Source organism: Rhinopithecus roxellana, chromosome 5 (assembly GCF_007565055.1).
Source record: "Rhinopithecus roxellana isolate Shanxi Qingling chromosome 5, ASM756505v1, whole genome shotgun sequence".
Lineage (NCBI taxonomy): Eukaryota > Metazoa > Chordata > Mammalia > Primates > Cercopithecidae > Rhinopithecus > Rhinopithecus roxellana.
In genome coordinates, this window is record NC_044553.1 from 135,483,683 (window position 1) to 135,511,178 (window position 27,496).

At 42.9% G+C, this 27,496-nt stretch overlaps 1 protein-coding gene across 2 annotated transcripts in view; it reads right to left on the reverse strand.

The window, feature by feature from the left end:
* Window positions 1–257: 257 nt before the first annotated feature.
* The window catches only part of TMED8 (transmembrane p24 trafficking protein family member 8), a 47,748-nt gene continuing 20,509 nt past the window's right edge, over window positions 258–27,496 (reverse strand). Inside the window, exons 2-6 of one of the 2 annotated variants that reach the window (XM_010382718.2) lie at window positions 20,273–20,354; window positions 12,083–12,212; window positions 9,167–9,293; window positions 8,644–8,949; window positions 258–7,207 (exon numbers count right to left, since the gene is read on the reverse strand). In XM_010382718.2, the coding sequence (XP_010381020.1) occupies window positions 6,990–7,207; window positions 8,644–8,949; window positions 9,167–9,293; window positions 12,083–12,212; window positions 20,273–20,354 (863 nt within the window). In that variant the 3' untranslated portion in view covers window positions 258–6,989. Of the gene's footprint in view, window positions 7,208–8,643; window positions 8,950–9,166; window positions 9,294–12,082; window positions 12,278–20,272; window positions 20,355–27,496 lie in introns of those variants that run through there. The other variant, XM_030930663.1, reaches the window with a different exon arrangement.

Consider the following 27,496-nt stretch of genomic DNA (forward strand, 5'->3'; position numbering starts at 1 on the left):
ACTAATCATCACTATAAACCCAGTTTTTCCAATCCCAGTTCCCAGTTCATGATACTCTGCCATGAATTTAAATGCAGATGAAAGATCTATTATTAATCTTATTCTCAATTTTTTTCTTTTTAGTTTTTCTTAACTTTTACAATCTTAATAGATTATGAAATAATTCCTATGGGTTTATAGAATACCTTTCTTAAGGAAGATACATGAAAGACAAAGATTTAAAATTAAATCAGGTTCATTAAAATACAACTCAGATGTTACCAGGTGCATAGTGAAAAAGTTTATTTATGACAGATTTGAAAACTCGGAAGAGATGACAAAGAATGCACAAAAGCATCACAAAACTGTTACATAATATAAAACACAAGAACTGAGCTATTTAAAGAAGCACAGCTCAGAATCATCAGTGTAACTGCAGTGACACACACCCAGTGCCAAAGGGTGACAAAAATGGTGTTTTAAAAGAAAAACCACTCAGCAGGACACAAGAATTAAGTAACAATTTGGTAAGAGCTCTTAGAAATCACAGATGTTAATAGCATTTCTCATGACAGGGGACATGTAAAACAAGCTGACCATAAAAAATGATTAGTTGGGATACGTTTGTATTTTAAAGAAAAAGGATACAACAGTGACACGGTTTCTCTTCCAGACCCTTTTTGTAATGTCAGCAACAGTACATCATACAGAACAGTAAGGAAATAATGTCTTTGTGGTTGCCAATTGCTTAAATCTTTATAAAGAAAACATGATCATCTTTCAGTCAACTGATTGATCTGAGTACATGGCACCAAAGAAAGCCCTTCAGAAATAGAAGCTAAATGGCATAAAGTAGTTTAGAAAATCTTCAAGCACCTCCCTTTATTCCAATTATCCTTTCCAAAGTCTGGCTTTCTTATAATCCATCACTTTGAGTACAAAACAGCTCTCTTCTGGGAATTTCAAAACACTTCCCGTTATGTTAAGGGAAAATGGGTACGCCAGAGTCATGGGTTACAGGATTGCTTTCTCCAGACTTGACTTCTCTTTAACATGGCTAAATGGAAATAATTTAGCTTGGTTAAATGAAAGCTATTTCACTTAACGGGATAATCTCAGAAGACATGAGTGGAGTTTTTCGCGTGGAATTTCTTAGTAAATGTACTGTTGAGGATATGAGAGAAGGAATTAAGATAATGTTTTCCAGATGATTCTTGGCCTGATCCTAAGAATCAACAATAACAATCAATAGCAAGGAACATTACGCATTCAACCCTGAGTGATGAAGAGAGTTCAGGAAGAGAGCCCCTTAAACTCTGAATTAAGGGCTCTTTGGTAATATCATATACTATAATATTTCAAACCAAAACTTCAAAATGGTTCATGATCCTATTTCAGAACTTTAGAAAATATACTTGTCCTCTGGAAGTAATTTCACGTATACTATTTTACCCCCAGATAAGCCACAACTACCTGCTTAAAAATTTTTTTTAAACTATGGAATTAAATAAACATGCATCTCTAGATTTTAGGGCAACTTTTCATCATATCTTAGAATGAAGAGCCATGACATTAACTCTGGTCCACATACCTGGGGCCTAAAAGAAATCAGGTACATAAAATAGGAATCAGCTCATGAGCCTCATTTCAAAGCCAGTGTCTTGCCTTTGGACTCAGTGTGTGAGGCATGCCTATTTGTATATGAGCTCCACTATCACTAGCTTTAGTCTATAGTGTTTTCTTAGCTTAGAAATTTCTTACCTTAAGAATTCAAACAGGAGGGGCTTTGTTTGGCCTTCTTGGTTTAGGCAGGGACAATGCAACACTTGAGAGGGAGCAGTGATTTCTGAGCAAAATTCTAAGATACATTCGATAGCTTTGCTCTCCCCTCCCTCGATACTCCTACCCTTTGCCCCCTCATTTTATTTTGTTTTCACTCCTTGTGATCAATTTTAAAAGACAGTTATCAAGCAGCACAAAACGGTGTGACTTATGCCCCTCCCTTATGCTCCACTAAAACAAGTATCATACTTACGTAAATATTACGGTCACTCCACTCCACACCTTAGAACCATTGGGGTTAAAAGGCAACCTTCTGCAGATAAGTGGTCTTAACAAATATAAAAGCAGACTTTAGAGTCTGGGTTTCAACTAATTCTCTCAAAGAGGGACTGAGCAGGACTCAAACATAAACTCATATTTCCTATAGATTAAGACGTTTTATGATAATACCTAATCCCACTGCTTAATATAAGACAGTGCTCAGATTTCACCCTTCCATATACATATTATAATGGGACAATCTACACTTTTTTAAAAGCCTGAGTTTTTCTTTCCAAAATAACAAAAATATTCTTTTAAAGTGCATGTATCAATTCATTAAGAAAAAAACTTAAGAATGGTCTAATTCCAAATTGCTACCTACTTCCATGATAAAGCTACCTGTTATCTGAGGACTGAGTTTTAATATTAGAGCCCTGAGGACATGTCATCAAGCAACAGAGGTTAGCGTAAAGCCCTTCTGGAGCAGCTTCACAATCACGCCTGTACTGACGTGCCAGTTAGTAAGGAAAACAGCAGAGATCATGGCCTGAGGGAAAGGGGAAATATAGCGCAGGTTTTGAAAGATGGGGCCCAAGAAACAACTTTTTTTTTTTTTGAGATGGAGTCTTGCTCTGTTGCCCAGTCTGGAGTGCAGTGGCATGAACTTGGCTCACTGCAACCTCTGCCTCCTGGGCTCAAGAAATTCTCCCTGCCTCTGCCTCCAGAGTAGCTGGGATTATAGGTGCCTGCCACTACGCCCAGCTAACTTTTTGTATTTTGTAGAGACGGGGTTTCACTACGCTGGCCAGGCTGGTCTCGAACTCCTGGCCTCAAGTGATCTGCCCACCTTGGCCTCCCAAAGTGCTGGGATTACAGGCGTGAGCCACCGTGCCTGGCCTCCAAGAAACATTTTTATGAAGACCACCTCCTGGGTAACCCCTGTTGAATGAAACAGTTCTGCTAAAAATCCGGGGCTCTCTGACAGAGCTGAGGTTGTCTGTGCAGGGAACATTCTCAACATTCTCTAATTGGACACTTGTCAAAAGGAACAGAATGTGAGAGTCATCTTTGCTTAAGAATTGGTAGTTTAAAATTTTTACATTTATGTGGGGAGTGTGTGTATACATATATATATATATATACAGCAAACCAAAAATAAAATTCTAAGCCCCTCAACTGGCTGAATGGACCCCTCTCTTGGCCCAGGGGATCTCAAAGGAACCTGAAAAACTAGTCCCTGGTGGGAAGAAGGGGGTCGGACATGCCTCATATTACCCTCTTCCCTTTGGAATTTAAATACAACTGACCAGCATTAACATTAAAACAGAGTCTTAAGACTAACCAAACAGACTCTTTGTGGCAATCAAATATCAAATCCCAACCTGACTCTGGTGTAGCATCACATGACAGTAGGCCCCAAAGGAAATTTACCCCCCAATATATTTATTTGACATATTTTGAAATGGCCCTACAAAGCTGTCTCTTGTAGAGGAAACTGCATTCTGTAGAGAATCTATTAGGTCTTTTCTGGAGAGTCTGACACCTTTTAAGGTCTAAAAAGAAATATTCATCATCTGTTCTCTCTGAAGCCTGCCACCTGGAGGCTTCATCTACATGACAAGAACCTCGGCTTCCACAAGCCCCCCTTTACTTAAGCTGACTTCATCTTTTCAGGTAGAGTTTAACTCTCAACCAACTGCCAGTCAGGAACTCTTTGATCTACCTCTGACCTGGAAACCCCCATCTTCAAGATGTCCTTTCCAGGCCAAACCAGTGTATACCTTACATGTATTGATTTATGGCTTTGCCTGGAACTTCTGTCTCCCTCAAATGTATAAAGCTGTTACCTGACTCCTTAGGCACGTGTTCTCAGAACCTCCTGAGGCCCCGGCACAGACTCTCAACCTTGGCAAAATAAACCTCTAAATTTATTGAGACCTGTCTCAGATACTTTTTGGTTTATAATATATTTATATTTCTCTTAAGCTGTTTGCTGAATTTTTTCACAATAAAACATTGAGGGAAAAATCAATACTTTAAACATGTCTTCCTTTCTAAAAGCCCCATCTTTCAACAAAGTGGCAGAACTAAAACTAAAGAAATTTAAGAACTCAGTCACTCTGTATAGAGAATTCCAATCTCTCTCCTACTATGCAGCACTTTCCTTCCATTGTTTGTTAATATTTATTTGTGCTCTAGAGAACAAGATGAGGATCAAAGCAAAAGATTTTTGTTTCATTGTTTGGGTCTATACATTTGGACTGGGAGGGGCTGAGAAAATGACTCTCTTAGAATTTGCTGGGCTGTGGGTTCTCAGTAATTACCTGTGCTTCAGTAAACAATATCTTGCCCCTAAAGTTCAATTATTTCAGAAATGTAACGTGAGAATAGTGAATTAGATGGTAAAAATATGTTCTTTAGCTATTTTGTGCTAATGGAACACACAAACCCCGACTGTTGGTGAAAAACCAGTATGGAATGAAATGTAACCATGCCCAGGACATCAAAAGTGACCAGACACTAACAGGCACACAGAGGCGAGGGGAACAAGTCCCTTAAGCTTCCCTGATGCAACAGAACTAGGATTCCAAAGAAAATAAGCAGAGAATCTCATGGTGAAAATCAATAATAACAAGTGTTATCCTTGGGAACTTGCTGTGTATGGCCTGACAGTTTCAATTTGAGAGAAAGGCAGAAGTTAATAATAAACAGGAAAAATAAGCAAGGCTTTCGCTGACTAGAAAACAGCTCAGTAGAAAATTATTTTACAAAGATTATATTCAGTTAGCTAAGGCATGATTCAGCTTCAATGATGCAAGAGCGGTCACTCAGCTATCCAATGGGATGACACAGCAAATCTGCTCTTCACTGCCTCAACAGACAGTCACTAAAATAATTTCTTTAAAGGTATATAAATTTTGGCCAGTGTAATCCTCTACAAAACACATTTGCAAATATAAAATAATGGAGGTATGATGCGGCTCAAGAGAATGGGAATGGTTGGCAGTCCCCAACATCCCATCCCGCTGGGGGCTTTGCTCCGAGGGGAAGAGCAGGTGCAGGATATATTGCCCTTTGATGTGATGTAGATGCTACTAGGGACTCACTGGGAGGAGCCCTGTTCCTTGAGTTATGCTACTGTAGGGACAGACGCTTGGTGTGAGGAATCCAACAATGAAGGAGTCAAAGGAAACATCACAAAGAAGGTGACTCCTCAGAGGAGACAAAGGACTCTGAAATCCTGGAATCACAGGATATCTCTGATTGGCTAGGCAATTCCTCTGCACTCAATCCCCAGCAAATGGTCAGATTCCCTCACAAGTTAGAATTCTTCACGGGGAGTGCTGGACTGTACCCCAAACATGCAGTAAGGTGGCATCATCCATCTCTGAAGGGCCATACTCCTTGCAAAGCTGTCACAGGACTGACCTGCAGAAATAAAACCTCATCGCTTCCCAAATTATCCTAAAAATATCATCTTTAACTCCATAAAAGAGGGGGCTTCAGTGGCTCAGAACAGATGGGAAGCCTTCTGAGAAACAGATGGAAACTGTTTCAAAGGCAAAATGAAATGTGCTAAAAAAAATAAATACAGTAATAAATAAATCTAATTATTCTTCAGAATTCACAGGCAGTAACAGACATAACACGAGGAGTAAGAGACAGGGAGGTACAAACACAGAGACTGCTGAGGTCCCATCTCACCTCCATCTCCTTCTCCGCCTGGGAGCCGGGCATCTGGTGCTCCGGTGACCACTGGCTGCAGCACCACCTGCACTCTGTGGCACTCCTGAGCCTCAGGAGTGACAGAGTAGGAAATGCTGTCACCAGGGAAATGCAAGCTTTGGTCAGGTAAAGAACAAATACAATCAGCAGCAATAGTGAAGCTTCATGATCACCTAAACTAAGGGACTCTGAACACCAAAAGCTTTAAGCCCTCAATGCAAGAAACCTAAATGCAGAAACTTTGGAAACCTGATTGGGTTTCACTGCATTTGATTCCAAAGCAACATTTCTAAATAGCACTCCTACTCTAAAGACAAAAAAAAGTGGTGAGGACTCTGCAGTGGTTTTCTGTTTTTCATCTCTCTCAGATTATACCATTCCTTCTTTGATTATACCAAAAAAAAAAAAAAAATAGTAACACTTGACTTTCAAATATGTGGGTTCTGACATCAATTCAGTACCTAATTTCCACTCTCTCCACTTTGACTGCCGGTGCCCATGGTAAGGGAAACCAGCTCTTGGAACAGGAAACAATGGAGGCAGTTTTTCTTCCCACAAGATCTTAGGTTACACTGATCATCACTTTAGATTGCATGAAAGTTCTTGCTGTAATGGCAAAAACATAGACTTAGGAAAGAGAAAGGAGGAGGCGTCTACCATCAGGAATAGTAACAGCCCTCCAAAGGCAGTGTGGTCTCCCAGCTATGCAGAGACCAAGAATAACCAGCAGGCAGGAATACGGCAGTGGTGACAGGCTGGATAGAGCTTTCTCCAACCAAAAGATTGGGCTCCTTCATGGACAATGTGCTTTTCCCTCTTCTGGCACCTCAAAAAGTTAAAGAGAGTGGGTGCCACTAAACGCACTGGCAATAAGGGCTCTGGGAGAGGAGAGGGCAGCAATCTGAATGATAAACCTGTGCCAAGATGAATCTATTTTTAAAAAACAACGCCCTGCTTCCTTTCAGGCTTGTGCCCAATGGGTGCCTTCAAGAGGGAATCTGCTGGAGTCTGAAGCAAGAAGAGTATGAGTCAGGGACCACAGAACAGGGACACGACACCACCACCTGCAGAAGCCAAGAAGGGGAAAAAGCTACATGGGCCAACAGTCAGGCACGCCAGACAGGGTGTGAGGCTCAGGAACCCCACATGAACCTTTGGCTCTTGCCTATCCCAAACAAGAGGCACCAGCTGGCAGCCTGCTTCAGCCAGCAAATACAGCCTGCCCCCGTCCCAGCAGTCCTTCAGCTGGTGTAGTAGATGTGGAAGTAGAGAGTCTTGTTGCGCAGCAGGGAGTAGGAGTTGTCAAACTTGAGCAGGTAGATGCCCTCACCAGGGTAGTCATGGCTGCCAGCCTGTACGTCTCGGTGGCTGTCCCGCCGGTACACAGGCATGACCTCCCCATAGCGACCCCGCAAGGAGCTCCTGGAGCCTCTCTCCACATCTCCAGCTGGAACAGGTTCTGCATGAGCAAAATGGCAGAGTGTTTGGATACGTGTTCAGAGACTGCGTAAGTCCTGCCTAAAGGTGAGCGGAAGAACCAGGTGACCCAGTGACTTTCAGAGTGCGGGGAGGTTATTGCCCTCCTACAGACAGACATCTGGAAATGTCTGGTGATCTTTTGGTCATCACAGTGACTACTAGGTGATACCTGCATTTAGTACCCAAGGGTCCAGGAATGCTAAAATCAGGATAGCACCTACACAGCAAAGAAGTGTCCTATCCCAAATGCCAATAATGTCTCCACTGAGAAACAATGATTTAGCCTGATAGGAGCCTTCCTAGCTTCAGAAGTGTCTGGACATTTCTGAGAGGGAGAAAGAGATATTTAGAAGGAAAGATCCTGACATTCTTTCATTTAATAGGTGAAAGGACTAGCTAATGGAGATAGGAATTGCAAATAAACATGCTGTAAAGTGACCCTAGCACCTTCACTTGGCTTCCTGAAAAGCAGCAAATAAGAGACAAGGTTCTCCTCTTTCCCAAAGACCTGTAGATTTCCCTGCAGCTTGCTTTCTTTTTTTTTTTTTTTTTTTTTTTTTTGAGATGGAGTCTCGCTCTGTCCCCAGGCTGGAGTGCAGCGGCCCGATCTCTGGCTCACTGCAAGCTCCGCCTCCTGGGTTCACGCCGTTCTCCTGCCTCAGACTCCCGATTAGCTGGGACTACAGGCGCCCGCCACCACGCCCGGCTAATTTTTTTGTTTTTTTAGTAGAGACGGGGTTTCACCGTGTTAGCTTTCTATGAAGACGCACGTTAAGGGATTGATTGTAAGATTATATAAGAAAACCAAGGAATAAGAGGAATAAGACTAATGCTTAGGACCTAATCTTAAATTACCTGAAAAAATGCCTCTGGGCCATCCTTAGTAGACGCTACAGATACAAACTGGAATGGAGCCCAGAGGCCCTTGTAAAACTTCTCTGGGCGCGAAGTAAAGCAGTAACCAATAGTTAGCCAGCTATGAGAGTTGGGGTAGGGAGAGAATGGGTACCTGTAGCAAACTGTAATCACTCACTTTGGTTCCAGGCCAAGAATAAATATCTCCAAACTAAAAGAGAGATGTAAAATAATCTCTGGCTTACATGCAACCTGAAAGACCATTCCTCTAAACTGCAGCATGACTCACCCTCTCTCTGCTCCCACCCCATCCCTGCCCTCAGGAAGGCGTTGGGAAAACAATGAGGTACGGATTAAAGGAAAAGAGGCTTTCTTTCAACTAAGACAGCAGTATCAACCTCATCACAACATTCTCTTTGGCCTGTACTACTCAGCTTAGCTTGTAATGCTGAGTTCCTCAACTGCTTTCGAAGGAAGAAGAAGACTGGTACAACACAGGAAATGATCACCAGAAATTAGGTTAAGCCAGAAAACTGCAAATTATGTTAACATTAAATTTACCTTCAATCTCTTCCTCCTCTTCCTCTTCTTCATCCTCATCATCACTGGAATCACTGACCTGCACAGTTATGTCAGTGGTAGTTACAGGGGTCCAGTCAAAATAAACTCCAAAGCCAATGTCATAGTCATCGGTCGCAAACTCCCAGCAGACACGCTTCCCCTCTGGATGAGTAGGTACCCGGATGGTCACCACCTCACCACGCTTCACCACCAGACGGCTGTTCTTCTCTTTGCCCAGCTTGCTTTTGAATTCCTTCACCTTGGCGAAGGTCCAGATGCATGGAGGAGCCATCAGAGGTGGGGAGACTGAAAGGACAGGCAGCTTAGCACTGAGAAACCATGAGGAAACATGAGTACCCCCGGGATTTTGCTAAGAGAGGTTGGCACAGTCAGACATTCTTTCTACTGGCTTCTTTGACTTCCTTTCACAAGTCATTTCCTTTCCTTCCATTTCTCTGTCTGCCTGCCTTTCTTTAAGTATCTACTGGAAACAAACCACCTCCTATACTCCCAAAGGTCTCACCTTTCCTGTGGTCCCCCAGAAGATCTGCAGATTCCAAATCAGCTGAAAGAACATCTATAGCTCCTGTATGTTCAGATTGGATCATAACGATGTCCCCAGACCTCTGTGGAACTTGATACTTGGCCATCTGCACAACAGAACTCTGGTTAAAGGAGTATTAGAGTGGCAGATTCTAATTAATCTTTTTGCATGAAGGCTGCCCCACCCCTGCTCGATTATCTCCACTATCCCCACTCAAAGCTTAATGTACTAGTCAATATTCCTTCTCTTACTTCCAAATAGGAGTTGCTAATAAATTCTACTAATTTTTTTAAAGCCACCAAAATATTACATTGTTTAAAGACTGTTTCCTACCTTTTGCAACTTTCCTGCTCCAAACCTTTTATAAGGTCCTTGCCCGCCAACACCCTCACAGGCTGTTGACAGTATTTGCATCGACCATGATTCTGGGCCATGCCTTGGTCTTACCTCACCTGCACAGTACTTCCCTGTGGCTCCTCTCATTAACAGCTCTTGCTCCTAGGGTTTAGTTTGACTCCCACTCTGCCACACATCCTCCTGCTACAGTTCCCACTCAAGGGTTACTTCTACATTACTGTCAATCAGCTCTCCAAAGCACTGCAGAGACAGAATCTGGTTTTTAGTCTTCCTCTCATCCAAAGCCCACCTCAGGCTACAGGTTGTCTCAGTCTTGAAGTCACTAACAGTGTTCTATCAATAGTTACAATTTCACCTTAGACCAGCCCCAGGACTTGCATTTAAATGGTACATTTGCTGCCAGACGTCTGACTTACATGGAAGAATGCAAATGGCATTTGATACTCAAAGCCCTTGCTAGCCCTTGCTAACCCATGCAGGAGCTTACAACGTCTCCCTGGTGAGTTTCCCTTCAAATCACTCAGATTAGTGTTCCTGGTTTCATGCTATTATACCTTAATTTCCTGCCCCTTCTCCAAACAGTTGGCAGGCAATTCAACAAGAAATCTATACCTATTGCCCACAGGGGAGAGCACATCAGTGAGTCAGCAATCCAGTTAAGAGGCTGGAATTGTGTTTGTGAGAAATAAATAAATCAAGTTTGTAATCCTCCCAGGCTAACTGAAGTGAATCAGACTTTGGCTAGTGTGCTTGAACAAATCCTTCCTTTTCTAAAATGCTAAATAAAGGATTAGGTTGCAACATATTGGCTCCACAGCCGTAGTAAACTCTCTAACAGCCCTCAGTCTCAGTTTCCTCATTTCTTTCTTTTTTTTTTTGAGACGGAGTCTCGCTCTGTCGCCCAGGCTGGAGTGCAGTGGCACGATCTCGGCTCACTGCAAGCTCCGCCTCCCGGGTTCACGGCATTCTCCTGCCTCAGCCTCCCGAGTAGCTGGGACTACAGGCATCCGCCACTACGCCCGGCTACTTTTGTTTTATATTTTTTAGTATAAACGGGGTTTCACAGTGTTAGCCAGGATGGCCTCGATCTCCTGACCTCGTGATCTGCCCGCCTCGGCCTCCCAAAGTGCTGGGATTACAGGCATGAGCCACTGCGCCCGGCCTCATTTCTTTCTTTCCTTTTTTTTTTTTTTTTTTTTGAGACAGAGTTTTGCTCTTATTGCCCAGGCTGGAGTGCAATGGCGCGATCTTGGCTCACCGCAACCTCCGCCTCCCACGTTCAAGCAATTTTCCTGCCTCAGCCTCCTGAGTAGCTGGGATTACGGGCACCTGCCAACACACCCAGCTAATTTTGTATTTTTAGTAGAGACAGGGTATCTCCATGTTGGTCAGGCTGGTCTCGAACTCCTGACCTCAGGTGATCTGCCCACCTAGGCCTCCCAAAGTGCTGGGATTATAGGCATGAGCCACCATGCCCAGCCAGTTTCCTCATTTATTAAATGGAGACACAATGGCACCTATCTCACAAGGTTGTTCTCAGGAGTAAATGAAGTGTTACAGATACAAATGCTTGTAAACTGTGAAGTATTATATGAATCTAATTATCACGCCTGGTGTTGCCTTCATTGACACTAATACCAACCATTATTCTAATACATATGCTAATAAATGATAGAAACAACCCCCCCCCCCCACCTCCACGGCAGGGGTGCTGCTACACTATCACTTCCATACAGCTACCTGAAGGGCTGGGGCAGGAGGATCACTTGAGCCCAGGAGTTTGAGGCTGCAGTGAGCCATGACTGCACCACTGCACTGAAGCCAGGTGACAGAGTGAGACCTCTGTCTCAAAAAAAAAAAAAAAAAAAAAAAAAAGGCCAGGTGCAGTGGCTCACGTCTGTAATCACAGCACTTTGGGAGGCCGAGACGGGTGGTTCACCTGAGGTCAGGTGTTCCAGACTAGCCTGGCCAACATGGTGAAGCCCTGCCTCTAGTAAAAGTACAAAAATTATCCGGGCGTGGTGGCAGGCGCCTGTAATCCCAGTTACTCGGGAGGCTAAGGTAGGAGAAACGCTTGAACCCAGGAGGCGGAGGTTGTAGTGAGCCAAGATCGTGCCACTGCACTCCAGCCTGGGCAACAGAGGGAGACCTTTCTCAAAAGAAAAAAAAGAAAAAAAGCTTCTATGGAATCTTTATCATAAATGCTGAATAGATCTACCACAAAAAAAGCAAGAGCAAAAGAGTCCAAAATGACTTCGGGCTCCTCAATGAAGAGGATTTTAGAGAACACATGAACATTCATTCTAACACTTTGTTTTCTGAGTAGGTGCCTACTGGGTGCCAGTACAATGATGGGCCCTGTGGAAGATACAAATAATCATTCTCCAAATAATAATGAAAACCAAGATGCCCTAAATTAGAGGGCAAAGAGAGAATTCCAGGAACCACCCTCGCAGTGCTATCTAATTCCAACCCATCCACTATGTGTCCACATTCTGGTGCCTCCCTTCGTAAGAAAGAGCCAGAATCCGCCCCTACCTCATTGAGGACCTGGGCCTGGTCTGCAGGCAGCAAATCCTGTTTCACCAAAGCCTGAGCCTCCAAGGCACCAGTTGCTTTCCGCAGATCTTCCGTGGTATCCTTACTCACTGGAGATACCATCTGTGGCCTCTCAGAGGAAGAGAGCATGTCAATTCAAGGGCTCTTTGAAAAGACGCAATCATCCTGGAGAAACTTTGAAATAAAACAACATTCAAAACACCCCCAGCCCCAGCCGCTCCTGGTGTTTAGCTCTACTGGCACTTTAGCCGACCACTGCCCAGGGCTGAATTGGTCCACAGTGAAGTGTTGACAGTGTGAAAACAAAGACTAAGGCCAGGTCAAAAGCCAGGAGAACCATGAAAAATACACAGCTCCGTCATCTGAGATGGACCGCTGGTCTGGTTTTTTTTGGTCAATGTTGTTTCTTTTATTTATTTATTTTAGTTGACAAAGTGTATATATTTACGATAGAAAATGTGCTGTTTTATGTATACATTGTAAAATGATTAAATTGAGCTAATTACCATATCCATCCCCTCACATACTCCTTTTTGTGGCGAGAACATTTAAAATCTACTGTCTTAGCAATTTTCAAGTATACATTGTTTTTTTTTTTTGAGATGGAGTCTCGCTCTGTCGCCCAGGCTGGAGTGCAGTGGCCGGATCTCAGCTCACTGCAAGCTCCGCCTCCCGGGTTTATGCCATTCTCCTGCCTCAGCCTCCCGAGTAGCTGGGACTACAGGTGCCCGCCACCTTGCCCGGCTAGTTTTTTGTATTTTTTTTTTTTTTTTAGTAGAGACGGGGTTTCACCGTGTTAGCCAGGATGGTCTCGATCTCCTGACCTCGTGATCCGCCCGTCTCGGCCTCCCAAAGTGCTGGGATTATAGGCTTGAGCCACCGCGCCCGGCCTACATTGTTATTAACTATTGTCACCATGTTGTACAAAGGTCTCCAGAACTTGTTCCTCCTTCTAACACTTTATACCACTTGACCAACATCTCCCCATCCGACCCCCTGGCCCCAACCCCTATTAACCACCATTCTGCCCTCAGCTTCTATGAGTTCCAATGTTATTCCTCACTCTGGGACCCACAGAATTTTAACCAAAGAATTGTTAGAATCTCAGTTCAGTTCTACACACAAAGCCACTGGCTAGAAGCAAAAGGAGGAGGCCTGCCTAAGGAGGCCTGCCTGGGGCAGGCACTGGGTCTCACTGCCTCTGGATGCACCAAAACAAACTACAAACTGATGATCGAGGCAACTCTCTCTGCAGTTATCCATGAGGCAGTCTTTCAGCAAGTCTATTTCATACCCTGTCCCCGTCAGTGCTAGGGGTCATCACTTTCTCTCCTTTTTAAAGCACATTAATCAACAATCCCAATGGCTTCAAACACAGCTATGTGAATAGTTGATTGTTTGTTTGTTTTTTGACGGAGTCAGCCAGGCTGGAGAGCAACAGTGTGATCGTGGCTCACCACAACCTCCGCCTCCCGGGTTCAAGCAATTCTCTTGCCTCAGCCTCCCGAGTAGCTGGGATTACAGGCGTGCACCACCATACCCAGCTAATTTTGTATTTTTAGTAGAGACGGTGTTTCTCCATGTTGTTGGTCAGTCTGGTCTCGAACTTTCAACCTCAGGTGATCCACCCGCCTCGGTCTCCCAAAGTGCTGGGATTACAGGCTTGAGCCACCGTGCTTGGCCGTGAATAGTTGATTTTAAAGATGCAAGAGAATGATTTATGCTCTCTTCCATTTCCCCTGGCTTCACAAAAACTAGAAAATTAGTGCCAGGTCTGCAGCACAATAACCCAGGCCTTTTGGAAATCTGTTGCCGATAAAAGGTGACATGGATTTTTTTTGAATGACAGTTATCAAAGTATGGTCTGGGGACCCTTCGGGGAGTCTGTGAAGTTCAAACTGTTTCTTAATAACACTAAAATGTTATTTCCCCTTTTTTATTCTCATTTTCTCAAGAGTCTGCAGTGGAATTTTCCAGAGACTATATGACATGTGATATTGCAATGGAATGAACTCAGAAGCAGAGCTGAGAATCCAACTGTCTTTTATTAAGCCAAACATTAAAGAGATTTACAATGTCTCTCTTTGTACTACATTCTTTGCTTTGAAAATTAGTTGTTTTTAAGTAAAAACATGTTTTATATATAGCATGTAATGAGTTCATTATTTTTAAATGAACAAATAACCATATTCTAATTTTTCAGTTTTAATTTCTAATATAGTAAATATTGATAGGTATAACCCACACAAACAAAAATTCTTTGGGTCCTCAATCATTTGTAAGAGTATAAAAGTCTGAGAATCCCTCCTTGAGGGCATCATTTCCTTGAAGAGGCTGAGTAAATGTCTGGAAAATGGTAGTATACACTTCATGGGGGAAACAGACGGAGGCTTTATTTTAGAGTTTATTAGTTTGTTTCTTTCCTTTTTTAACATAAACAGAAAAATCACTCCTATTTTACAAGTTACCTCTTCAGATAAAACAGAGTCTTCTTTCGGAATATCTAAAATTACTCCAGCCCACCTCAGGACAGACAAGAGGAGGTCACTCCAAGAATCAGAGCTGTGGGATTCTGTTGATCTTTATAGGTAATTCTATAAAGATCACTTGGGTAATTCAGGGTGAGCTGTAAACTGGCCTAGGCTGTGGACCTATTTTAACACTCTTCAACCCAGAAATTATAGTCCATTTCTGTTTCTTGACACTGTATCATCTGCCTCCTCTACTAGAAAGTAAGCTTGGTGGCAGGCACTGGCTCTCACTGCCTCTGTATGCACAGCACCGGAAACCAAGCCTGCCACCTGGAACTCTAACACCATTTTTTTTTTTTTTTTTTTGAGACAGTCTCGCTCACTGGGGTGTAGTGGCATGATCTCGGATCTTGGCTCACTGCAACTCTGCCTCCCTGGTTCAAGCAATTCTCTTGCCTCAGCCTCCCAAGTAGCTGGGACTACAGGTGTGCACCACCACACCTGGCTAATTTTTTGTATTTTTAATAGACACAGGGTTTCACCATGTTGGCCAGGCTGGTCTCAAACTTCTGACCTCAGGTGATCCACCCACCTCGGCCTCCCAAAGTGCTGGGATTACAGGCCTGAGCCACCTTGCCCGGCCCTAAGGCCCTTTGCACTCTGACCTCACCTCCCAGAATCCTCATTCTACCCTGGTCCTTCCAGCCACAACAGCCTCTTCAATCCTTGATAGTTCTCAAACACCCCAAGTACTCTCCCACTTGAGAGCTTTTGCATTTGCTGTAACCTCTGCCTAGAATACTCTTCTAGGACATTAACTCTTCTTTAGTTAACTGAAGACTTCCTTCCTGCAGGTTTTCTGCTGAGAGGTTTCTCAGAGGTCTGTATATAAAATGGCTACCCCTTCCTGGCCTTGTCACTGTCGTTTTTCTTCACTGCACCTATTACTGCCTGACATGATGTGGAGCATATTTTGTTGATTGCAAGATGCACCCTGGCTTTTAGATTTTAACACAACTGAAAGACAGGATGTCTTAAAAATTAATGATATCTTAAAAGTGCCGTGGGCCTGGACTGACGTCAAGTCTTTCCGCAAGAGATTTGCATTTGCTTCTGCCAGTACTTAGGAATGCTACCAATCTGAGACGCGTTGAAATTAAGTTCTCTGTTTAGGGTTTTGTTTAGATCATCCTGGCAGAGTGAATTTAGACAAGACACTGGCTAATACCAACTTGTGGTTACTATTCTCAGGGGAGATTTTTTCCTTCTATGACACAGTGTCAAGTTTCCTTGCTGTCCTTTTCTGTGTGGGGGATTTTTTTCTTTATATTTTCACTGAAGGTCCAGGCTTTTGGTATCCCAGCTCCATATGGGGGTGTCTATTAGACGATCCATCTTAAGCATTTCTTCCTTTCTTGGTGGTACATGAAAGTACATCTTACAGTTGATGGCAACTTAAGAGTCTATGAAGTATGATGTGTAATTGTTTTCTATCCACTTCCCCCACTAGACCGTAAGCTCCCTGAGAGCAGTGACAGACTCTTTTGCTCATTTGTGGTATCTTTAGTACCTAGAACGGTATCAGGTACATGGTAGGCTCCCAACAAACATCTGTTGAATAAATAAGTCTTAGTCCCACAATGTATGTTGAATAAAAAAATGAACAAGTTAATTTTTGCTTGGGAATAAAAGAGAAATTCTGGATCAGACTATCATTTATAATATTGGAAAGGTGAGACTAGAACAGGCTATCTGAATCATTAGCCTGACTTACTGTGTGTGACATCTAAACTTTAGTCTCTTTGTCTTTGTGCATGCTACTCTGAAAAAACATGATTCTGCTTATTTAAAAAACATATTTTATGGCTCGCTGTGGTGGCTCATGCCTGTGGTCCTAGCTACTCACAAGGCAGAAGTGGGAGGGTTGCATGGGTCCAGGAGCTTGAGGCTGCAGGCAGTTATGACTGCTCAGCATGCTCCAGCCTAGGCAACAGAGCAAGACTATGTCTCAAGAACTAATTAAATAATAAGATTATGTTAAACAGGATATGTGCCACCCATGTAAATTTAATATTCACATTAGCATTTTATGCTCTGGGGAATTAGAAAAGGATATTTGGGGAAAGATGAATTTCAAATCACTTGATGCTGGTGATAAGCCACCTAAAGGAAAAGTCTCTGCTTTAAGCTTCTGGTTTGTACTGACCTGGAGCAGGGAGGCCACCTCAATGGAAGGGGAGAGCCTGGCCGGCCAGCCAGCCTCACTAGAAAAGATAGTTCCAATAGACACATAAGCATTAAGAAGTGAGCCTCAGGCATCACACTCAGTGGATTTTTATCTTTGCTCAGCAAATGTTAGAAACAAAAGTTAAAAATTAAATCCCTGGCCCTGCGCGGTGGCTCATGCCTGTAATCCCAGCACTTTGGGAGGCTAAGACGGGCAGATCACGAGGTCAGGAGTTCGAGACCAGCCTATCCAATATTATGAAACCCTGTCTGTACTAAAAAATACAAAAATTAGCCGGGCGTAGTGGCACGCGCCTGTAGTCCCAGCTACTCGGGAGGCTGAGGCAGGAGAATCGTTTGAACCCGGGAGGTGGAGGATGCAGTGAGCTGAGATCACGTCACTGCACTCCAGCCTGAGCGATGGAGTGAGAATCCATTTCAAAAAAAAAAAAAATTAAGGCCAGGCGCAGTGGCTCATGCCTGTAATCCCAGCATTTTGGGAGGCTGAGGCGGGCAATTCACAAGATCAGGAGATCAACACCATCCTGGCTAACACGGTGAAATCCCACCTCTACTAAAAATACAAAAAATTAGCTGGGCGCGGTGGTGGGTGCCTGTAGTCCCAACTACTCGGGAGCCTGAGGCAGGAGAATGGCGAGAACCCAGGAGGCAGAGCTTGCAGTGAGCCGAGATTGCGCCACTGGACTCCAGACTGGGCGACAGAGCGAGACTCCGTCTCAAAACAACAACAACAACAACAACAACAAAATTAAATCCCTTTGTGTCCAAGGATGTTCTGTGTTTCTTATTTTAAAAAATTTATTGACCCTCCGAAGTACAAAACAGTTTTGTGTACTTTGGTGATGGACACCGTAAACGCCCTGACTTGATCACCGTGCATTATATACACATAAAAAATGTATCACAGACCCCATGAATCTGCACAAATTAAAAAAAAAAAAACACTTCTGTGCCAAACCCATCACCCAGAGGTCCTTCAAATCAGCAGGTACAGAAAAGGGATGATGGCAAGAAGATGGAAAGTTCTCCTCAGGAGATTTGATGAAAACATGACTGGTCTCAAATAATCAAAGCCTTGAGGAGGCTACATCTTCTATAGGATTATTATGTATATTAGCTGAGTAGCTCCAGGCATAGAACTCAAAACTCTCTGGCTGGTTATAAGAATAAGCTATGGAGCTGAACAAAACTAAAGCTATGTAAACTTGAGCAAATTATTGAACTCACTGCTTCATTTGCTTCATCTTTTTTTTTTTTTTTTTTTTTTTTTTTTGAGATGGTGTCTCGCTCTGTCGCCCAGGCTGGAGTGCAGTGGCGTGATCTCGACTCACTGCAAGCTCCACCTCCCGGGTTCACGCCATTCTCTTGCCTCAGCCTCCCGAGTAGCTGGGACTACAGGCGTCCGCCACCGCACCCAGCTAATTTTTTGTATTTTTTAGTAGAGACCGGGTTTCACCGTGTTAGCCAGGATGGTCTCAATCTCCTGACCTCGCCATCCATCCGTCTCGGCCTCCCAAAGTGCTGGGATTACAGGCGTGAGCCACTGCGCCCGGCCCATTTGCTTCACCTTAAAAGAAAAAAAAGCAGGTATATTTATTTCATGAGGGCTGCTATGAGAATTAAATTAGATAATAAATACACCTAGTACAGTATTTGGCAAATAGAAATGTCTGACAAAGTAACTATTTCATTACCATTATTATTTTTATTTATTTATTTATTTATTTTGAGACGGAGTCTCACTCTGTCGCCCAGGCTGGAGTGCAGTGGCGCCATCTCGGCTCACTGAAAGCTCCGCCTCACAGGTTCACACCATTCTCCTGCCTCAGCCTCCCGAGTAGCTGGGACTACAGGGGCCTGCCACCGTGCCTGGCTAATTTTTTGTATTTTTAGTAGAGACGGGGTTTCACCGTGGTCTTGATCTCCTGACCTCGTGATCCACCCGCCTCAGCCTCCCAAATTGCTGGAATTACAGGCGTGAGCCAGCGCACCCGGCCTCATTACCATTATTACAGAGGAACATTTAAAAAAAAAATGGCTATTATAACCAACTATAATTATACTTACTAATCATACAAATTATTTCACATGCAAAAGTAAGAGGAAAGAGCTTCTAAATGGAACTCAAGAAATGACGGATTTTTGAAATACCCTGACATCTGCCACCACTTCCAGACATCAATTTTGTGTGGAGACCACAGGATTACTGAGCAACACTGTCCCATGAACTGATTAGTTGGACTACAATACTCACTAGCTCAGGGTTCTCCAATATACAGGTTTTCATTAGTTATTCTATTAGTGCTTCATGGTTTCTACTCTTTCCAGGGCTCAGTACACCTCTTCTCTCTCTGTTATACATTCTGGTATCAACGATGGTGGTTGGATGAGATGGGCAGAAAAGGAAATTAAGAAAGACAACCTAAAGGCCATCAAAATGGTTTAATCTGAAAATTACAGAATAAAAAAATTCCAACTGCTTTTGTGAGGGCATATGTATGTGTGTATGCATTTTATAAAACCAAACATGCATTCTCTTGCAAGTCCACTTGGAATCTCCTTCAAATATTTTAACATTTGAACATGATCTTCAGGAGAAAATAAATGAGGACACTACACTAGACTATTTGTTATAGTTTTATTCTCTGAGAGTAAAGGAAAAATGTACAACCTGAAATAGACCTGACATTGCCCCTGAACACACTTGAGGGTTGATTCATGAAAAAACTATCCACAATTTTTTGTTTTTTTGTTTGTTTGTTTGTTTTTGAGACAGAGTCTCGCTCTGTCACCCAGGCTGGAGTGCAATAACGTGATCTCCGCTCACCGCAACCTCTGCCTCCTGGGTTCAAGCGATTCCTCTCCCTCAGCCTTCTGAGCAGCTGGGATTACAGACATGTGCCACCATGCCTGGCTAATTTTTGCATTTTTAGTAGAGACGGGGTTTCACCATGTTGTCCAGCCTGGTCTCAAACTCCTGACCTCGTGATCTGCCTACCTCAGCCTCCCAAAGTGCTGGGATTACAGACGTGAGCCACAGTGTCTGGCCAACTATCCACTATTTTTTTTTTTTTTTTTTTTTTTTTTTGAGACAGAGTCACACTCTGTCACCCGGGCTGGAGTGCAATGGCGCAATCTCAGCTCACTGCAAACTCTGCCTCCCAGGTTCACGCCATTCTCCTGCCTCAGCCTCCCAAGTAGCTGGGACTACATGCATCCGCCACCATATCCGGCTAAATTTTTTTTTTTTTTTTTTTGTATTTTTAGTAGAGACAGGGTTTCACTATGTTGTTCAGGATGGTCTCCATCTCCTGACGTCGTGATCCACCGTGCCTGGCCCACATTCTTTACTTTAACTTGTCTTCCCCCTTAAAGTCACTACCTATTTCTTTCACCAATTCCTCATCTCAGAAGATAAAACCTCGGAAAGCATTCTATTCAAAGTGGTTACCTGTGGGGTGAGGAACGGGGTTCTGGATCAGTGGCAGAAGCCAATAGAGAGGTATCCTTGTAGTTTTCCAGATCTTCATTCTCTAGAAAACCATAGAAAGAAAGAATTCAATATCTGAGAGGCAACACAATCATAATTATCTTGTACCTTTAAAAAAAAAATTTAGCAATTTCAACCAAATTCTTCCCAAAAATATTCTGGTATGAACTTTATCCTCTAGGAGGCCTAACACATAAATTATTCAAGTTATCACATCCAAGTATTCTCAGTCATAACTCATTCATAAAAAATAAGTCATTTCTAAAACGAGTCTCCAAAAAGTTAATCCTAATTTAAGAATCATACTTCTGCCAGGTGAAGTGGTTCACACCTATAACCCCAACACTTTGGGAGGCCAAGGCAGGAGGATCGCTTGAGACCAGGAGTTCAAAACTAGCCTGGGCAACAGAGCAAGACCCTGTCTCTAAAAAAATTAAGGCCAGGTGCAGTGGTTCAAGCCTGTAATCCCAGCACTTTGGGAGGCTGAGGTGAGTCAGGAGTTTGAGACCAGCCTGACCAACAGAGTGAAACCCCATCTCTACTAAAAATACAAAATTAGCCAGGCATGATGGTGCACACCTGTAATCCCAGCTACTTGGGAGACTGAGGCAGAAGAATCACTTGAACCTGGGAGGCAGAGGTTGCAGTGAGCTGAGATCACACCATTGCACTCTAGCCTGGGCAACAAAAGCAAAACTCCGTTTCAAAAAAAATAATAAATAATAAAAATAAATTAAAAAAAAATAGGGCCAGGTGCGGTGGCTCACACTTGTAATCCCAGCACTTTGGGAGGCCAAGGCGGGTGGATCACTTGAGGTCAGGAGTTCGAGACCAGCCTGGCCAACATGGCGAAACCATGTCTCTACTAAAAATACAAAAATTAGCTGGGCATGGTGGCACGTGCCTGTAATCCCAGCTACTCAGGAGGCTGAGGCAGGAAAATCACTTGAACCCGGGAGGTGGAGGTTGCAGTGAGCTGAGATCACACCACTGCACTCCACTGGGTGACAGAGCGAGACTCCATCTCAACTAAAAAAAAAAAAATTAATAAAAAGAAATCAATCATATTTCTCAGAAAGCAGATGGCTAAATTAGGCAGAACATAGAGGGTAGAGTGGAATGTAAGATACACTGAATTTAGAGTCAAAGTATCAAGTGTCACTTCTATATTCAATAAGCTCAGATCAATGTACCCAAGGTCAGGTAAAGGATTTTTGTAATTTCATTTATTTATTCAATCACTCATTTACCAATGATTTATTGAATAACTAGGTGCCCTCAAGGAATATATAGGTGAAATGCATAATGAAGGCCATGTTCTCAAGCTCAAAACAAGCCTATGATTGGCTGGTATTATCACAGCCATTTTTGCAGTAAAGAACTTAAGGCATAGAGACAGGATTCAAACCCAGGCAGTTGTGCTCTTAACATCAGATGCTACTTAGTTTTCGGGGTTATTCATTTAGTCTTTCCTTGAATACTCAGAGAGCATATGGTTTAGTGCATTCAGACAGCCCCTCATTTAACTCCCTCTGTGTAAGACAGCAAGACACTGAAGACTGAAGTTTACTTCTCAACACAAAATGCAACTTAATTAAGTAAACTTCAAACATTGAAAGTTTCAGAGTTTGGTAGCAAAGTCAAAGTGAAAACGGCAGGCAAAATTTTTAATCCAAGCCTGATCTAGTCTCATGTTTTATATGTGAGCAAGATCTATTTTTCTTTTCTTTTCTTTTTTCTTTCTTTCTTTTTTTGAGACAGGGTCTCCCTCTATCACCCAGGCTGGAGTGCAGTGATACAATTACGACTCTCAGCTTCTCAGCAACCTCAGCCTTCTGGGTTCAAGCGACCCTCTCACCTCAGCCTCCTGAGTAGCTAGGACCACAGGCACATCCCAACATGCCAAACGAATTTTTTTATTTTTGTAGAGATGGGGGTCTCACTATGTTGCCCAGGCAGGCTGGTCTTGAATCCCTGGGTTCAAGTGATCCTCCCACCTCAGCCTCCCAAAGTGCTGAGATTACAGGCATAAGCCACTGTGCCCATCCAAGATCTATTTTTCTTTTGGTCAATTCAGTCTCATAGGCAGAAAGACCTTAGAGCTCCTGCCACCCAACTGTTCTCCCAACAAAGAAACTGAGTCTAAGACACTGTTCCCCAGTCTCTGCTACTCTATAAAGAGGCCCATGAACTGAGGGAAAATGCAAAGAGAAGGTTCTCCCTTATGTTGACGTAAGTGAAATGTGCTTCTAATAAATTCTATTCTTTGACCACTATTCCCCACAATATCCTTTCCCATATTGACAGCTGGCTGTCACATTTCCACAAGTTCCTTCTCAGGCTGGTCGTCTTCATACCACACAGCCTGTGACCATGCTGGCCCCCTATAGCTGCTCCACTTAGTTTGTTCCATTTAAAGAAAGGAGCCAAAATGAACAACTTTTCCAGGTGTGTTCCAATCCATGCAGACTACACTGACAATAATCTCTTAAAAAGGACACAATATTTCTTGACATAATACCCTAACCAGGCACTAGATTTCTTAACTGCAAACTTACTGTTGGCCTAAATAAGTCAGTCAAGATCTCCAGGGCTTATAAAAATAAACTTTTTCCAAGCCCACTCTCTCCTATGCTCTATTTTTAAAACAGACTTTCGGAAAATAATTGACTTTTTAACTTAAAACCAGGACTTTTCATACCCTATTACTTATTTCAAATTAACTTTTTGAAATTACACTAATAATGCTTTGTTCATTGTAGAAAAAAGTAAGTACAGATAAGAAAACATTTTGCATGTAACCTTCTAGACTTTATTTCCTTTAAAATAAATTTTTAATATACAGATAATCCATTGTTCACTGTAAAAAAAAATCAGGAAATACAGATAAGCAAAACAACAACAAACTAACCATAACCCCACTAACCAAAGATTACCACTGTTAACTTTTTTTAAAAAAGACAAAAGAGGGCCGGGCACGGTGGCTCACGCCTGCAATCCCAGCACTTTGGGAGGCCGAGACGGGTGGATCACGAGGTCAGGAGATCAAGACCATTCTGGCTAACACAGTGAAACCCCGTCTCTACTAAAAATACAAAAAATTAGCCGGGTGCGGTGGTGGGCGCCTATAGTCCCAGCTACTCGGGAGGCTGAGGCAGGAGAATGGCGTGAACCCGGGAGGCGGAGCTTGCAGTGAGCTGAGATGGCGCCACTGCACTCTAGCCTGGGCAAGAGCGAAACTCCGTCTCAAAAAAAAAAGAAAAAAGAAAAAAAGACAAAAGATTGGCTGGGCACGGTGGCTCATGCCTGTAATCCCAGCACTTTGGGAGACCAAGGAGGGTGGATCACCTGAGGTCAGGAGTTCGAGACCAGCCTGGCCAACATAGCAAAATCCTGTCCTACTAGAAAATACCAAAATCAGCTGGGCATGGCGGCAGGCACCTATAATCCCAGCTACTCAGGAGGCTGAGGCAGGACAATCGCTTGAACCCTGGAGGAAGAGGTTGCAGTGAGCTGAGATTGCACCACTGCACTCCAGCCTGGGTGACACAGGAAGACTCCGTCTCAAAAAAAAAAAAAAAAAAAAAAAAAAAGGGCCAGGCGCGGTGGCTCAAGCCTGTAATCCCAGCACTTTGGGAGGCTGAGACGGGCGGATCACGAGGTCAGGAGATCGAGACCATCCTGGCTCACCCGGTGAAACCCCGTCTCTACTAAAAAAATACAAAAAAACTAGCCAGGCGAGGTGACGGGCGCCTGTAGTCCCAGCTACTGGGGAGGCTGAGGCAGGAGAATGGCGTGAACCCGAAAGGCGGAGCTTGCAGTGAGCTGAGATCCGGCCACTGCACTCGTTTGGGCGACAGAGCAAGACTCCCTCTCAAAAAAAAAAAAAAAAAAAAAAATACACGAGGTTTCTCTATGTTACCCAAGCTAGTCTCCACCTCTTGGGCTCAAGGAGTCCTCCCACCTTCCCCTCCCAAAGTGCTGGGGTTACAGCACGGCACCTAGCCAACTGTTAACATTTTGATGTATATCCCTTGAGAAATACATTTATACATATATACATACAAATACTTATGTATATGTATTATGTGTGTGTATGTGCGTTTCTGAAAGGACATGCACTAAACACTTTTTTTTTTTTTTTTTTTTGAGACATAGTTTTGCTCTGTTGTCCAGGCTGGAGTGCAATGGCGTGATCTCGGCTCACTGCTGCCTCTGCCTCCATGTTCAAGTGATTCTCCTGCCTCAGCCTCCTGAGTAGATGTAATTACAGGCACACGTCACCATGCCCGGTTAATTTTTTGTATTTTTAGTAGAGACCAGTTTTCACCATGTTGGCCAGGCTGGTCTCAAACTCCTGACCTCAGGTGATCCACCCGCCTCAGCCTCCCAAAGTGCTGGGATTACAGGCGTGACCCACCGTGGCCAATAAACACTTTTAATGAACATTTTTCAGAGTCAGTAAAGATAGGGCTATATCATAATTTTAAATGGCTACATATTATCCCATATGTTGTCCCATTATTTCTTTAACCAATTCTTAATCTTCTACTGGTAGAGCTAGTGCTTATTCCAAATCTTTCATTGTTATAGACAATGATGCTGTATCTTTCACTGTTAGAGATAATGATGGTCTATTAGCAGTATCTACAACCCTTTCTTAAGAACCTCCCCTGTCAACAGCCTTGGAAGTGGTAGTTCCTATGATGAAGGTACATTATGTTGGCCATAGTTCATTGGTTTTGGGTGAGCACCCGACCAAAAGTCAGTCCAATTCTCTTCCATAAAATCTGGAGTTGGTATCCAAGACAGAAACAGGCTGTGGAGAACCTTTGTGAGTTTAGGAGCTGAGCTTGCCTTTTGGGAGAAGCCTTCACAGGCCATGTAAAAGCAGATGACTAAGCAGAGAAGATAATTTTCAAAGAGAGTACAATGATGCATTCAAGTAAAGGGAAAGAGAAACAAGGGGACCTCTGAGTTTAGGAGAGAAACAGACCAGAGAGGCTACTTTGTAACCTCATGAAGTTCAAGTGTGTTCCTCCAATTGGAGTCTGTAAGAAGCCTTACATACTAACAATGAGCTCTTTTCTTCTTTTTATTGTGAAATAAACCACACATATGAAAGACTGCATGAAAAGAAGATACAAAGCTAAAATATTAATAATACAAATACCTGCATACCTACTAACTAGGTGAATTATTAGTACTTTAGAATTCCCCTGCCCAATGCCCTTTCCTATCCTATATTCCCTGTTCCAAATTCTGAGTAAATTATTCCTTGTTATTCTTTATATATTTTAATTAATTACTGCTGTTTAAAAACCTTTTTTATTGTAGAAAATGTTAAACATATACAAAATCACAAAATTGTGTAACAGTAGAACGAAGACTCACGCACCCTACCTATCTTCTCAACAAGATTTTATTTGGCCTTTTTTCCTCCATGCCCTACCTTCTTGGCCCATCCACCAACAGTGGATTACTTCAAACAAAGCCCAGACGTCATTGTATCCACCATTACATTCATTTACAACAAATGTCTAAAGAAAAAGACTTTCGGCCGGGCGCGGTGGCTCAAGCCTGTAATCCCAGCACTTTGGGAGGCCGAGACGGGCGGATCACGAGGTCAGGAGATCAAGACCATCCTGGCTAACATGGTGAAACCCCGTCTCTACTAAAAATACAAAAAACTAGCCGGGCGACCTGGCGGGCGCCTGTAGTCCCAGCTACTCGGGAGGCTGAGGCAGGAGAATGGCGTGAACCCGGGAGGCGGAGCTTGCAGTGAGCTGAGATCCGGCCACTGCACTCCAGCCTGGGCGACAGAGCGAGACTCCGTCTCAAAAAAAAAAAAAAAAAAAAAAAAAAGAAAAAGACTTTCAACACAGGTACAACATTATCATTCCTACAAAATTGGCAGTTCCTTAGTATCATCTCATACCCAGCCCATGCTCAAATTTCTCCAAGTTGGCTCCCAGAATTTCTTTTTAGGAGCTGGTTTGTTTGAATCAGATTCCAAATAAGGTTCACACACTAAATTTACCTTATAAATCTCTTAATCTACATTAATCTTCACCACCCTGGGTCTGTATATAATATATTTGTTGAAATTTTTAAAAGCTCATCTGCAGACTTTTCAAACATTCTGAATTTGGCTGATTGCCTTTTCATGGTATCACTTAACAGATTATTTTATGCACTCTATTCCTATAAACCAGTCATAGATGTAGAGCTTCACTGTCCAGGATAGTACTTACTAGTACACGTGGCTAAATTTAAATGTAAAAGAATTTAAAATTCGGTCCACCCATCTCAACCAGCCACGTTTCAAATACTCAATAGCCATGAGTTGCTAGTGGTTACTGTTGCCAAGGAGCACGTTTTCACCGTCAAAGCAATTCTACTGGACTGTGCTGATCTAGAGGCTTGACTCAACTCAGATTCAGTTTTGTTCTTGAAAGAATACTCCAGAAATAACATATGTAATTCCTATTGTATTACACTAAGAGGCACATAATCTATGGTTATCACAAGTTTAATGATAAAGATTAGTTTCATGCTTTCGGCCTAATCCACCATCCAGCTCCTCATTAACCCTGCACCTAGTGGCTTTAGCAGGCATTGATGATCCTTGTCTAAAATAGATACAGGATTTCATTAAAAACTAGAAAATGACTTTTCCAATTCCAGCACTTTCTACAGTTGTTCTGAGTTGGAATTCTACTAAAAACAAAACAAAACAAAACTTCCCCTCACCAACTATTTGGCTACTCTGACACAGTCATAAGAGAAAAGCAGGATAAAGACTTGATCCTTCACCAACTGAGTTAGAATCATAACAACCTCCAAAGGTAACCAATGATTTGTTTTTTGAAGTATTGTTAGAAACACATGAATTTTAACATATTTTACGTGCTTCGAGTTTTCCTAATTTTGGCCTGTGGGAGCTCCTTAAAGTTGGCTCTTGTGTCCTTTTAAGATGACACCAGTGGTCTTGCTTATAGCATAAGTCCTGAGCTTTAAAAGCTTATAAATGCCTGTCTGACACTTGGAATCAACTATTTCTCTAAGGAGCCCTGGTTCTTTTTCATTAGAAATTGTATTTAAAGGCTGGGCACGGTAGCTCACACCTGTAATCCCAGCACTTTGGGAGGCTGAGGCGGGTGAGTTGAAGACCAGCCTGGCCAA